This window comes from Cololabis saira, chromosome 12 (assembly GCF_033807715.1).
Source record: "Cololabis saira isolate AMF1-May2022 chromosome 12, fColSai1.1, whole genome shotgun sequence".
NCBI lineage: Eukaryota > Metazoa > Chordata > Actinopteri > Beloniformes > Belonidae > Cololabis > Cololabis saira.
The window spans coordinates 22,137,483-22,152,726 of NC_084598.1; the positions used below are offsets into that span (position 1 = coordinate 22,137,483).

The window sequence follows — 15,244 nt, forward strand, 5'->3', positions numbered from 1 at the left end:
GTCAATCGTCCCGCCAGATCTGCTGGTCTCTCCTCCTGAGAACATGTTTATTACCTCTGAAAGTAGGGGTGGCTTGGGGCCCCCCTTAGTTTCAACACATACACAGATTCGATTAGTGAGCACATGCAGTTTACATATTCAGTTTGATTTTAAATTATTCTTTATAATCATAATATAGTCCAGAAAATACGGTAGATCATCACCACGGCCTCTTGATTGGCATGAACGGATCCGGGGACGACAACAGCAGAGACACCTAGCTGCCTTCCAAAGTCTAGCACCAGATCACAATACTCACCTCGATTGGTCCAACCAAGCTGGACAAGGCTGCAGTCTGAACACTATTGCCACCTTGTGATATCTTAGTTAGTCACATGGCTTTGTGATGACTCCACAATTTATTTCATCTTATGCTCTTTTGTGTCTGTGAGTTCTGTGAAAGTAAAACACAATATGTAACTACTGAACAGCTATTCGCGTCTGCCTCCTATGTCTTAGGAAACATTAGACCGCTCGCAAACAAGATGGACGAACTAACAGGGCTGACACAGCACCAGAGACCATGTATTTGTCTACGCAAAGTCATGGGTGACCGTTCAAAAGGCGTATGCCACCACCACTGTGGATGGTTTTCAAGTCAGCGTAGCCCAGATTTTCTTGGCACAGGGTTGGTGCTAAACTCAGAGCTGTCTGAGTTCTCAGATTGCCTATCTGGTAATTGATCAGTACAGACAAAGTCATCATAATGGGTGACTTTAGCTTTCATATGGATGTTGACATCGATAATCTTAAGTTAGATTTTAATGCTCTTCTAGAATCGATAGGCACAAAAAGTAAACAATCTGAGTTACTGTTTTAATCATAACGTCGATCTCGTCCTCACCAATAATCGGTTGGTGTTGCCTGTAAACTCCCTCCTATCCGACCATTATTCAATAATTGTGGAATATAACATTATCGATGTTCAAGTGCAAAATAGGAGGTATTACTTTGGCAGATGCTTATCTGATAAAGCTGTTGCTAAATTTAGGGAGGCCATCACTTCTCATCTTACTACAGTGGAACATAGTGCAGTGGTTGAGGCCAGTGACGGTTTTACATTTGCAGATGTTGATATCCTTATATATATATATATGTACACAAATCAGGAATTCTGCACGTCATTTAAACCCCCCAACTTTTCAATATTAACTCCATGAATGTTATTCAAACCTGTATTTTATTTATTTTCTTCCTGTTTTTTATTTATGCATCTTGCTTTGATCATTCAGTTTCACAGTACCTGGTATGAGGATTCTTTTCAATATATTATTATCAAGTTTCTAAATGACTGTGGAAGCGAGAGTAATTTAAGAAAAAAATGATTTTCCAGTTGCTGCAAAGGCTAAAGGAAAATATCCAACATGCGCTGTCCCTCTGATGTACTCATTCCTGATCCTATCCATCTTCGTCACTCCCCAAAAGAACTTCAACATTTTAACTTCAGCTACTTCCATCACTGCCTCCTGTCTTTTCCTCAGTGCCATGGTTTCTAAACCAGAGGTTCTCAAGTGGGCCAGCTTTGAGACCCACCATCACCCTGAATGATAAGCCACAACACATCCACCCTTCCAGTTTCTATACCTGCTTATTCCAATGCAGGGCCATGGGGGTCTGTTGGAGCCTGTACCACTTATCTTTGGGCAAAAGCCAAGGGAACAACTTGCCCAACCTGTTCCACTTCCACCTGTTCTATCTTGTTTACTACAGATCACAATATCATCTTCGAACATCATAGTCCATAGAGATGGCTGTGGTGATGGACAGACTGCCAGTTGAGGTCAGACAGGAAACAAGAAGGGAGCCAATTGACACACCAAGTATTCACTACCCTGTCTCCCTGATTGCATTAGCTGTAGTTTTCCAGTCATCTGGAAGCATCTCCTTACCATGCAGAACCAGTCTCATGTTATCTCTGAAGAGCACAGAAATGCCCTTCTATTTTTAGTTTCCACCAGCTCATCCTCTGTTCTGCCTTTGTCCTCTTCATCTTCCTCACCACCGGAGTCATTCTATACACCACCTCCTATGCTGTCTCTGGCTACACTCTCACGTAACCCCCCTACCTGTGCTCCTACCTCCACACTCATAAGTCACCCTACTGTATGTCCCTGCCTCTTCTGGAAGAAAGTATTCACTCGTTATTTCTATCCTCTTAGCAAAGTTTACCATCATTTGTCCTGTGTTCCTGTTCCGGATACCAAACCTACCCATCACTTCCTCATCACCTCTGTTGCCTTCTCCAACATACCCATTGATGTCTGCACTGATTTTGATTTGATTTATTTTATTTTTGTACATGTAAAAAAAACAACACTTCATGAGAAGTTTAAGAAAACAAAATAACAAAACAAAGAATTTCATCCTTTAACACTTGCTATCTTAATTTACATGTGCCAAAAAAGGAGTAGGAAGAAGTGCAAACTTTAGTCCTACCCCCATTTACTGATCATTTAACCTGTATTTATACTCACACACTGTACTCACACTGCTAAATAACAGTATTATTATTATTATTATATACTGTAATTATACTCACACACATACATACACATAGTTGAATATTTCTATATATATTTGTATACACATGCCTGTATAAATATTTATATAAATATACTTATTTACACTATACTGTCTCTATTAACTGTATCTGCTCTATCAAAATGAGATTAAACTATTGTCTGTATTCATAAATGTCTTCATGGTGTCGTGTTGTTTAATGACACCGAACACAGGATGGTATGTGAAGGTTTATTTTCGATCACACGCTTGAACAAGTTCACATCACACACTTGTGTATCCAAAATACAACTTTAAATGTTACATTGAGCAGAGCAGTGAAGAACGCAAACAGTGAGACAAGTAACTGGATAAACAATAAATAAAGCTCTTTAAAAGATAATACAAACATAAGACCAAAAGAAAAATAGAAAAGCAAAAGGTATTAGCCTATTGCGTTTGACAAGCGTTGCTTAACTGTACTAGATGTCTTTTGAAAGTTTGGCATGTCAGAAAATAGCCATAAAGATGAATAAAAGAGCCCTGAAACACATATGGTAACTATAAACACACTGCCTGAAAATTAGGTTTAGACTCATACAATTCACAGCTAATATGTGGTTTTAAACAAAAACGCTTTGACATGCATAATTCAAATACAAATGAGTAAAAAAATAAAACCTGATCAAGATTGTCAAATTGAAGATAATGTGTATAATAATGGTCTGTACATTCCTTTTATAACAAACATTTTTTATAACAAACATTTTCATAAATAAGTCCCTGGGTCTTTTAAATAAAGCATTTTTTTGGTATAAAACAAAAAACGTTAACTAAGCTCAGTAACATACTCACCTTGTGGAAAAATATAATTTGGACTCATCTTTTGTCTACATGCAAATAGAGGCTGCTCAAACTCTGCCCCTTACTTAAAAAGTTGCTTGCGTCCATTCATTGGAGCTCTGTTTGTTTCTTTCGACCCGCCTTCATCACTTTCCTCGCCTTCGTTGTTGTTGCACCAGCTGGCTTTCAGGGGAGTCAGCTCAGGTGCTATTATGTCTCCATCCTGTGATTGAGCAAAAAGACAGGTCCTGGTATTGAGACCAGCAGGGCTGAGACTACACAATAAGAGTAAACGTATCGTTGGTGACAGAGGCCATTAAAATGCAGTAATTGCTAATCCAAACTCGGTAAGCAGTGTTGGGGGTATCTGACCTAGTGTTTTTCCTACCCGGATATGTTCATATAAAAAATTGAAAAGCCCAATAATATTAACTTGTGCTTCTTGTACATGTTACAACATAATGGTTTGCAGCTTGCGAATATTTGAATCAGATTTATCCCAGCTATGCCCTCCACATCCTTCATTTTTTTCACTCAAAAGTAACAGTAAATTCACAGTAACAGATTTCTTTCCTCAAGGCTGTTTGTATCCTTATTTGTCAAGTGGAGCAGACTGCAACACTTCTCGCATGGTGCCATAGAAGCGTCTAATGCACAGTTGTATGTGTCAGTAAATCGCCAGCTTTGGTGTTGAGGGGGTGAAATATTTCTCATCTAATCTTTCTTCAGCCACAGTTGAATATTTATGTTTCAGGAGTCTTGAGGATTAATCCAACAGTAAAGTTGTGAATTGGATCGCAGAAAGCAGAAGAAATGGTCTCTATTTGCTGTAGAGACAAAACCCATTTTGACTGCAACCAAATGTAATTGTCAACACTGCTGCAGTTAAACAGTACCCGAGGTTTTGAGAAGTTCCTGTCCATGCACCACTGAACAAAATGCTTCTTAGCAGCATCAATGCTCTTATCATCTGTCTTCTTGCAGTACACCCTGATCAGCTGCTCAGCAAAGTGCTCCGGAAGAAGTTTAGAGACCTGAGAAACAGCAACAGAAGCAACGTTTTTTGAGTCATGAATCAAAGATGGAGGGATAACAACCATATTATGTGCAGTGAGGAACATCAGGAACACTTGGAAATTAACAGGTCCATGCATCTAAATATCAAATACATGAAAACTAATAGCCGCTCCAGTTCTGACCTGGTTTTTGCGTATCTGGATAGCTTTGCTTAAGTCCTTCTTGCAGTAGAAGCGCACATTGTTGATGGGGTTTTTCTCCTTCATACCGTAGTCCATAGAAATGACCTGTGAGGAAGCAGATATTTTTAAATATAGAAGCATCATGAGGCACAAATGTAAAAGGACTTACTAAATAGATCAAATAATAAACATCAAAGCTAAAATTGCATTAAAAGAGTTTCTTTGGGAGTTTATAAGATTTAGAGAAGATACATTTACATGCTAAAAAAAAAACCGTAATAAATAAAAAACATACATCGACGATAAAGTCCTCAGGCTGCAGACTGACATCCAAGGTGCCACTCTGAGGGATGGATCGAGCCAAATCCGCCTCCCAGCTCTGAATATTGTCCTGGTGATGAGAAGGAAGGGAGAGAGAGAGAGTCAAAGACATACTGCATATTCCCTTTAGCCCCAAAGCAAAAGGTACTCCATAATGGGCACGATCACTTACAACAGTCATAAAATCACCACTATTTCATCCACTGACAAAAACTGACACATTTTTGGATAATAGCTTAGTCTTAGATAATTTCTTAAAAATGATTCATTCAAGAAATTGTCTTCAAATTTATATCATCTTCTCATAGGTTGATGCTTTGGAATTGGTCAAGCTCTGGCTAAATCTATCCGGCATTATTCATCATTTTGTAAATTACGTAAAGCCTTCATAAGCAGCTTTTGCACGACGGAGGCTCCTTCTGTAAAGGTCCATTTTGGATAGGTGTGACTGGTAAAAATATAGATAACATACTGTACATGTGAATAACTGCATAATGACTTAATATTTCTTACATCAATTATTTCATAATTATTAAAAACACTGGTTTTATATTGCAAGATAGCTTTTAAAAATGAAAAACTGATACCTTGGTGACAGGCATGGCTTTATCGGGCTTCGTTTCCCCGAGGCATTTGTAGAGTTGACGGCAGGTGATTTTGTGCAATATCTGGCGAGCCTCAGCCAGCTCTGGTGAGGAGGAGTGGAGTATCTGTTCAAACACATGATCTACACCGCAAACAGACAAACAGATAAGTCAGACAAAAAATTCTAAATTTAAGACACTCTAAATTGCTACAATGACTTAAACCTCAACAGAGGTACTAGAGAGGAAATTTGAAAGCATGTAAATACAAAATATAAATAAACTTGGGCACTTCTCCTTGTAAGGTTACAGTGAGAAAAACAACAATTACCCTGCAGATATGAAAACTAGTTAGGATGAGGTCAGAACACAGAGAGGGAGAGAAAAAAAAGATGAACACTGTCAGCCTGAAAACTGTAAATATTAGATTGGACGACATTATGGAGCAACTGAACCAGCTTCATATTTTCATATAGTGATTTTAGCCTTTTCAAGTAGTTTTCGAATTTGAATACAAAAACATGCAAAGAAGTGAAGAAGAAGTGTTAAAGAAGTTTTGTAAAGTTGATCATGATACCGTGAAACATTTCTGCATCAGTGTATACAAATGTAAACAAATACCAAGCTTGGTACATTTAGTTAGCAGCTATGCTGATCCACTAGTAAAAGGCTAAAAGATAAATGTTGCATATACTGTACATGTGTGATGAAGAAGGCAACACGTCAGTTGATCTAAAGCCTGAGTTATGGTTCTGCGTCAAATCGACGCCGTGCACATGCCGTCACGCCGTCGTGGACCCTTCGGACTTCTCTGTCACTCCATTTCTCTGCGGTGCAGATCCCCCGTGAACGCTAATTTGCGATCTTTTCCTGAATGGTTTATCCAACTTTTTCCAGTCACAGTGAATCAAAGAGATAAGGACAACTATTGTGCAAAAAAAAACCCAAAAAAAACCCCCCAAAAAAAAACCACATACACGAAGAAAGAGCGCTGAAAGTTCACGACTGCTTCAAACTGGAAACCGGAAATGCGTTGCTACCAAGCGAACCAATCAGCCCTCTCCGTCTGCGTTTGGTCTGCGTCTGGTCTGCGTCGCCTCAACGCGTAGTTACAATTTTTGGGAGGTGCGCGTCAGTGACGGCGTCAGTGACGACGTCAGTGACGGCGTGTGGTACGCGTCGACGCGTACCCTACGCCATAGGCACGGCGTCGTTTTGACGCAGAACCATAAGTCAGCCTTACGACTGGAGAAAAGATGTGCAATGTTTAAATGTCAACAGAATCAGACAAAAATGGTGACAAAAAAAACTTTAGTATGATAGAAAATATGCTGCACTTCTTCACCTTTACTCCATCTTTTGCTCCAAAAGCTGTGCAAAAGTGAGCTGTCAGTCTACATCTGTACTTACTGACCTGTCACCTTGGTGTAGGCCACCATGTCATCTATGGCCGTGGAGAGAGTGAACAGCTTTCCTCCTGAGCCTTCGATCTGGATGTGCGGATCTGCTTTTAAAAAAGCTTCTGTGATCCTGAAATGTGTCCAAGACATAATTTCAAAGAACATTTCATGTATAAAAAAGGAAACAAACAATGAAGCTGAGGAGGATAGACACGACCCTCTGGCAAAATGATATTACTCACATAGTTTCTATGATGTTGCTCACTTTGTGCTGGTAGGCTCTTCTGTGCAGACAGTTCCTTGTGTGGAACATGTCATACAGATTTCCCACCTCCTGTTTAAAGAATTACATGAATTTTAGTCACCAAAATTCATTTAAATGAATGACTACTTTAAATTTGATTAAAAGCAAGATACTAAAATCTGCACCTTGTCTCTAGTGCAGATGTGCTTTTGTCCGTCCCACTCACACACCCGTGCAAATTTTAGGTAGCGCCGATAGTCAAAGTTGTTCTGGATGCCCAAGTGATAGCAGTCCCTGGAATAAGGCAGAAGGGGAAAAATATGACGTAAGAAGGGTGCTTCAATCAATAAAAAACTACTTTGGAAATGTAACAAGATACAAGCAGAGCCCTGCCTGGCAAAGTAGTCCCACTTATCCACATCGATGCCATTCTTCTTGTTGGCCACGATTTCATAGAGGAAGGACTTTTCCGCAGGACGACCTTTGTACGGCCACTATAAAAAGACAAAAAACAAACCCGTAGAACCAGCTCAACTGGCAGTTTTCCACACACTATGTCGCTCTCAAGTGAATTATGATATTGTGCACTGGAAACACCAAACTAGCATGTAGTTTTGTGGTTTACATTTACTCAACAACTCCTGTCCCACAGACTCTTCCAAAGTCATCTAGCATGCTTTTGAGCATTTACTTTGCCACAATAATCCCAATCTAATCATTATTAGAAACTAAATGGTTCAGAATGGTGCAAGAGTTATTTTAAGTTAAATTGTGGACAACAGGGTAAGTTACCTTAGCTACTTGTCATAAATAACACTGCTGACAGATTTCAAATGGGTATAAACGACAGGTACCTCCTCGCCTTCTGGAGTGGTGAGTGGTCCAGCGATCTGCTCCTTAATAAAGTCCAGGTCCTGGGGCAGCACCAGGCCGAACTCCTCCAATACAGGCTTCAGCTTATTGTCTTCCACCAGATAGTCAAACATGCCCAGGGAGCCAGTTTCGTGCTGCAAGATACGTCAACGCATTAAGAAAACTGAAAATGAAAGCAAACTAAAACATGATGGGCTACAGATGCGAATCTTGGCCTTATCTCTCACATTTACAAGCCTGTGCTCATGACTTATAATAGGCGTAATAACTGCTTCATGCAGAGTATCTGGCTTACACTCACTTAAGATGGCAATAAAATGCTACTGTAAACAAGATACTTCATAATTCTGAATTCATTAACAGATTAAAATAAATAAATAAATAAAAGCATGTGTGACTCTCCTAGTAGAGGCAGGGGAGAAAAATGTTCAGCTTTGTCTCATATCATATGTGAGGAGAGGATTTTTGTCTATAAATCAGAACTTTCCCCGCTATAATCCATCTGAATAAACAAACCGTTTTGGGTCATTGTCAAAAAGCAGTCAATCTTCCACCAAGGGTGACTAAGACAGGCAAAAAAAGCTTTTAGCACAGTACTAATTATTATCAGTCAGCTAGATGTTTCCCGTTGTGTCTTGAGTTTCCAAAGATATTGAATGGTGAAAAAAGAAAGAAGAAGAATATCTGGCTAAAGCAATAGCTAATGCACAGGAATGAGGGAATTATGCTTCTTAGAAATTCAGTAACAAGCTTTAAAGATTTGTGGCCAAACAATCCAAACTGAACGGCGGTTTCAAAACAACCATCGACTGACGTCCCACCTTGGTATACTTTTCAGAAACATGCACAACTGAACTGTTATGTTGTAGCTGTGAATCAGTGCAGCGTACTTATTTGCATCTTCTAAGTCACCAAGTAATTTTACGATGCGTCATAATAAATGTTTCAGATTTCCACAAAAAAAAGACAAGTGTTTGACTGAGAAAACAGTGAGATGACAACAGGAGGGTGACATGTTGCTGAGGAAAACAAGACATCTGCTCTTGAGTTTCTCACCTTCCAGCGGGGTGAAAGTCCTGGCCGGGCTTTAGGGATAAACATGTTATCGAACATGTGAGAAAAGGGTCCATGTCCTGAAAAGGGTGGAAAAAAGTGTTAATGTGTATGAACTTTGTTGATACTTAACTCATCTGCATGAAAACCAATATCACATCAAGATGCTAAGAGACTATAAACTTAAACATATGCAAATACTATGTAATACTATGAAAGAATATTTGCTTTAAAATGAACCAGATATTTTGGTTTGAATGTGAAGATCGCAGGGTGGTCAACACAAGTCACACAAGACTCCACTGATAAAAATGCTAATTTAACCTTGCAGAACGTGACAGCGCCAACTTGTTTTGCTGCTTTGACTGATTAGTTTGATATTGTGTAACTTGTGAAGTTTTATTTTACTTCTGATATAAACTTATCATTTCAGGCTCAAAGGTGATAATGCTAGAGACATCTAGCATTATCAAAAGTGATAATGCTAGAGATAATGCTAGAGAGAATTATGGATTATTAAGTAAATGGAGTCTGCTAGTGTTACTAAGAGCAATATAACTGTTTTATTTCCTATGGAGGTGAACATCATATATTAGGCTAAAGATATATATATATATATATATATATATATATATATATATATATATATATATATATATCTCCACTCACCAAGGTCGTGGCAGAGTCCAGCGATCTGCACGCAAAGGATATCTCTGCGAGAGATGAGGAGTTCTGGCTGCCTCTCATTCAGAGCTTGAACAAGTTGTCCAGCCAAATAACCAACCCTGCAAACAAAAAACAAAACAGAAAACAACAACTTATTCCTCACAATACATAAAGGAGAAGGCCCTATCAATTACACATGTAGCCTACTATTCTTCATTAAGTTTAAATCTGTGGTCCTACAACATCAAATAATTCCTCCACCTCCACGGGATATGAGAGCGCCCATGACTAAAGTGTATCTATGAGGAAAAAAACTGTGGGCTATGATGAACTCTAGTGGATTAGACATTTGTACGTACCCAAGGCTATGTTCAAAACGGTTGTGGGAAGCTCCAGGGAAAACAAAGTACGTCCCTCCAAGCTGTTTGAGGTATCGCAGTCTCTGGAACTGAGGTGTGTCAATGATTTTGATGAGGACAGGGTGTAACTCAACATGTCCGTGGATCGGATCATTGAACACCTGACGGGAGAAAGGCGTGTTTCAAAATGACAGATGAACAAACTGTTGAGTTATAAACTCAATAGACACACCCTGATATGAGAAGCTGTGTTTTTGGTTTCAGTTTAACAGTTCAGACTTTCAAAGATGTGGTTTAATATCACACCACACCTTCTTTGCCCTTTTAACACAGCTGTGGACTAGAAACAAAGCGGACAGAGATCTTCAGAAACCAATGTTTCGGCACTTTAAAACCTCATGTACATTTTCTCTCATGTTGTACATTTTCCCTTTTCATTATATATTTAGGGCCCGAGCACTTACAGTGCGAAGGCCCTACTGTATCTGTAGGAATTGTTCTCGTTTTTATTTTCCTCGTTTTTCTTCCGACAAAATGAGGGCCTTTTTTGCCCCCCTAAACGTGCCCCAAAAGTCCCCAAATTTTGCACGCAAGCCAGGCCTGGCGAAAAATTTGATATTTCATGGTTTGCATTAATGGGCGTGGCCTAATGGCTCAACAGCGCCCCCCTAGAAAACTTCGTGCCTCAGCCCCATAATACGGTTTGACGTACATTCACGAAAATCAGTACACACCTGTATCATGTCGCAACTTAAAGAAAAGTGTCTTGGCGCCATGGCTGAAACCGAACAGGAAGTCGGCCATTTTGAATAAATCGTGTAATTATGGCGAAATTTATGCCATTCCTTCGGCAATTAAAGCAGCACAATGTAACTTTCAGCTTTTGTTGAGTTTGGCGGCTCCTTTAGACAAAAGCGGTAGTGCTTTACCAGTAGTGTGGAAGGGTTCCTACCATGCTCCTCAAAGTTACATAGTGCCAGTGAAGGTGATACAGACCCCTCAGATCATGACAGAGGTGTCATTAAACCTGTTGTAAGTTGATGTTCCATCACAATGACTCTTGAAATATTATATTAAGATGGAAAAGTTACATAGTGCTGCTTTAATACGGCCCGAACCGTAACGTGCACCCAGGTGTGTTATACATCAAAATGTGCGTCTCGATCCTGCAACGATGCACATTACTTTTCTCAGTCAAAAGCGTTACCGTGGCAACAATAGACGACAAAAAAGTGCGCCCCCCCCTTCATCTGATTGGTTCATATTTGATAGTTCCTACTTTTTGCCATAACTTTTGAATGGTTTGGCATAAAGACTCGTGGGTGGTGTCATCTGACTCGGTATTTAGTACTTGACCTTCATTGGCATGAATTAGCCCCGCCCCTTCTTCTGATTGGACGATATTTGATAGTCCCTATTTTCTGCCATAACTTTTGAATGGTTTCACATAAAGACGGGTGGTGTCATCGGACTTAGTTTTGAGTCCTTGACTTGAAAATTGCACGTGCGAAAGCCCGTTCGTCGCTGCTTGAAGCTTTAATTGATATTTATTCTTTGTATTGCACCAATCACCACAACAAATTCCTTGTTTGTGTTTAACAAACTTGGCATTAAACTCATTTCTGATTCTGATGTCCAGTTGTGTCTCTTACCTTGTTTGGCTCAGTTTCTATTAACCACAATTTCCTGAGGCTGTGTAAGATCTGCATGCGGTCACCAAGACACCTTAAAAAATGATAAAATGCAGATTAAATTGCAAAGTAAGAAGGCCAGTTATTTTTAGCACTTCTGCCTCAAAATGAAACCTAACGTTTGTTAGGTTTCATTTCCTGCCTTGCCCAGTATTCTGTAAGATGACTCACTTTATGCCAATCTTCTCCAGATTTGCATCCTTGAGGTACCGCAGCCCAATGCCTGTGATCTTTTGTGCTGTACAACAGAACAAGTAAGTTATATTAACCAAAATAAATGTCACGACACACAAACAGGCAGATGGTGCACGCTGATTACACTGCAATTTTTAGAGTTGAGCAACTTAAAGCAGAAAACAGACCTCTAAATGTGTCCTCCCATTGTCCGAGTCCTGTTTCTCGCAGGTACCGACAGGTTCGCTCAACATCCCAATGCATGTAGTCGAAATCCGGCTGGTGAAGCACCGACACCCTCTTCTCTGGAGTCCTGCAGCCGTCATCGGGGCCCAAAACAGACTCAATGAGACGCTTTCGATTGTCCTTATCCATAACGACCTGTCAAACACACGATGAATTGGTGACAGGCGGATTATATATTCGGCAAATGAAACCGGCACCGGTACAGTGTAGCAGACTGAAACAGCTGATCAGTCAAACTCGCAGATCTGCCGAGTGGTGAAAAACACCGGGTTTTGTCTTTCCGTCCTCAGGTCAAGTTAAACTAGAAAAACACGGCACATCCGGCTTCTTGCTTCAAAATAAAAACTTACTGGACTTATTTGTCCGCGTGAGAGCCTGAGTTAAATGAAATTATTCAAAGAACTAAAAATAAGTGCATTTATTTATGTAGGCTATTATCCACAAAAGACTAGCCCCGGGTGTATTTAAGATCAACTAGATAATGTAAAGGTACGTGTGGTTTTAAGAAGCCTATTGCACTAAACTACATTTACCTATTATGGAGTATTTTTTGTGCCAAAATTAAATAAATAAATAAATACGTCATTAATTAATCAAAATGGGAATGAAATATATCATTAATTAATTAAAGGTGTCATTAATTAATTACAATTAGAATTAATATGTCATTAATTAATTAAAATAAATTGTATTTTAAGTAAAACTTTAAGTAAAAAATATTATTTCAGCATTTAATTAAATAATGACACATTTAATTAATGATTTCGTGTTGCTGCGTGTGAATCATGAAATGTAATACTACATTTAATAAATTAATGACACATTTAATTAATTAATGATATATTTCATTACCATTTTAATTAATTAATTATGTATTTATATTTTAAAAAATTCCTCCATAACCTATACTTCCAATTCTCTATCCATCTCTCATCATGGTTTTGCAAAGCTACTGTTATTACTTCATGAAGCTTCAGTGTTATGTTGTAGATTATTTATTAGCATTTTCTTTCAGGGCTGTAGGAAAATTTCCATTGGTGCTTGGTGCTGTTGTACTTGCACAGTCTGATTTTTTGAAAGGAAATGTTTAATTAATGAAAATAACATTGTTAGAATTTTCTATTTAGCCTATTTATAAAGGTAAGTAGCTGCATTCATTCATTCATTCATTCATTCATTCATTCATTCATTCATTCATTCATTCATTCATTCATTCATTCATTCATTCATTCATTCATTCATTCATTCATCCATATGAATATAGTATACTGATGACTTTAGTGTCAAAACTACTGAAATAAAGTATTGTTTGGATTATTAGTAAGAAGGACAATACTGCTAGTGAAACACGTTACACGTTCTTTTAAAAGTTGACCATAATGTGGTTTAGTTTCTCCTTGTTTCCGGTGACTGCGGGACTTTGACAGGCCGGTTTCAGAGGAGTGAGCAGGGCGGAGCGAAACGTGACGCGGCATAAATGCTGCGTTCGAGTTCGTGCGACGTCCGAAGGAAACATTTCCTCGCGGTTGAAGCACAATATTGGTTTGCTTTCACTTTCAGACTGTTTTTTTATGACCTCTAAATTGGACATTTCATTGTATTCTTGGAAAAAAACAAACAACCCCAAATCCGTAAGTGTTGTTTCAGAATATTGCAAGACCTTTTTACCTTTGTGTGTTTAGCCTGTGGTTCTTCGCACAATAGATAATACATGGTTGTCAAAAAATTAGGCAGTTCACGGAAAAAAAAGCAAAACACGAGAGCATGTGTTTTTGATAAACTCCGTACTTTTTTGACTACTAAAAAGGGAGATTGAGTTCATTTAGCGTTTTCTTTGACTTAATGCTGGTCTGTCATGAGAAATTCCGTGGCCAAATTGGTCCTCAAATGCAGCAGATTATATAATAGGCCAAGTGAGCGATATCAAGTAAACGCGGGACTTTTAAGCAGTTTATTTATACCAACATAGCTTATTTTAGTTTGTTTTAGATTTGCCATGTGTTGTCACGGAGAGACCAGCATTAACACCCAAGAAAATACGCTCACAAAGGACAAAAGAAGTTAATAAAAGACAGAATAAGATAAACGACACATTCAAGACTATTTCACCTCAGCAGCAAGGCTGCTGTTAACCATTTTGATGTCCAAATCATTAATGACTGGTGCCCTCCATCCCTCACTTTTTTGCTTTGTAACTTACTAACACTGTAGACCTGTCAAGACATATGGGCCATTGCTTATCCTGTGGTGGTTGTTCCCTGCCTCTACTAATATTTTGAACCAAAAGTTTCAAAACCTTAACAGATATGTTTATGTGGTATGACTTGTATCACAAAAAACAAGGTTACTGCCATACTTTTGCATAAAGTAGAATATAAATGTATTTGTATTACTCCTTGTAACTCAAAATATATCCAAAACATTAACAGTTTACACATTTGTTTAATTCCTATCATGGAATCATAATTTACTCACAAATACACCACATGGGCCACAATTATCTGTTCATTCAGTATTTGCTGCAAAAATGTTTTTCTGAAGATGAGTTAATGTACTGTGTGATATATTTTGGTATTTTTCTCACTATGTGGCAGGGACTTCAGGCCATTACAAATGACAAAGGATGGAAACTAAGACTCACTGGCTGCGGTGGATCCGTTGCTGGTGGCACTAGCGGCTATAAATGCACAATAACGTGAACCAGTACTGTGCATGCATATTGTCTGTACTTTTTGACAAGCCATAAAGCTTCTGGGACAATGTCCTTTGGACAGATGAAACCAAGCTGGAGATTTTAGAACCATTGCAGTGAGATTTCTGGTTCGAACAATGTCTGGAGACTGAAAGAGGACTCTAATTCTTTGATAAACTCTTGATAACTCACAGTTCATTTTCTGAGATTCCCTACAACAGGCTTTGCTTTCAGTGGGTTGAGCTGTGGATATTCATACTTCTCAAAAGTGGTGTTTTAATGTCAAATTGCAGAAGTAAATCTGCTGTGGTGGAGCAAGGGTAAAAGTTTGAAGCCTGACTTTGACACACTGTTCCAGTTT

At 38.8% G+C, this 15,244-nt stretch overlaps 1 protein-coding gene across 1 annotated transcript; it reads right to left on the reverse strand.

The window, feature by feature from the left end:
• Positions 1 to 3,296: 3,296 nt before the first annotated feature.
• On the reverse strand, positions 3,297 to 12,468 carry samhd1 (SAM domain and HD domain 1). The gene is made up of 16 exons (XM_061735999.1): positions 12,134 to 12,468; positions 11,943 to 12,009; positions 11,733 to 11,805; positions 10,081 to 10,241; positions 9,725 to 9,840; positions 9,059 to 9,135; positions 7,984 to 8,136; positions 7,523 to 7,623; positions 7,315 to 7,423; positions 7,128 to 7,219; positions 6,900 to 7,015; positions 5,489 to 5,628; positions 4,876 to 4,971; positions 4,581 to 4,685; positions 4,278 to 4,415; positions 3,297 to 3,604 (listed from the first exon to the last, which is right to left on the reverse strand). Exons 1-16 carry the CDS (start codon positions 12,318 to 12,320, stop codon positions 3,464 to 3,466), a joined length of 1,872 nt encoding a protein of 623 aa, XP_061591983.1. The 5' UTR covers positions 12,321 to 12,468; the 3' UTR covers positions 3,297 to 3,463.
• Between the last annotated feature and the right edge of the window lie 2,776 nt (positions 12,469 to 15,244).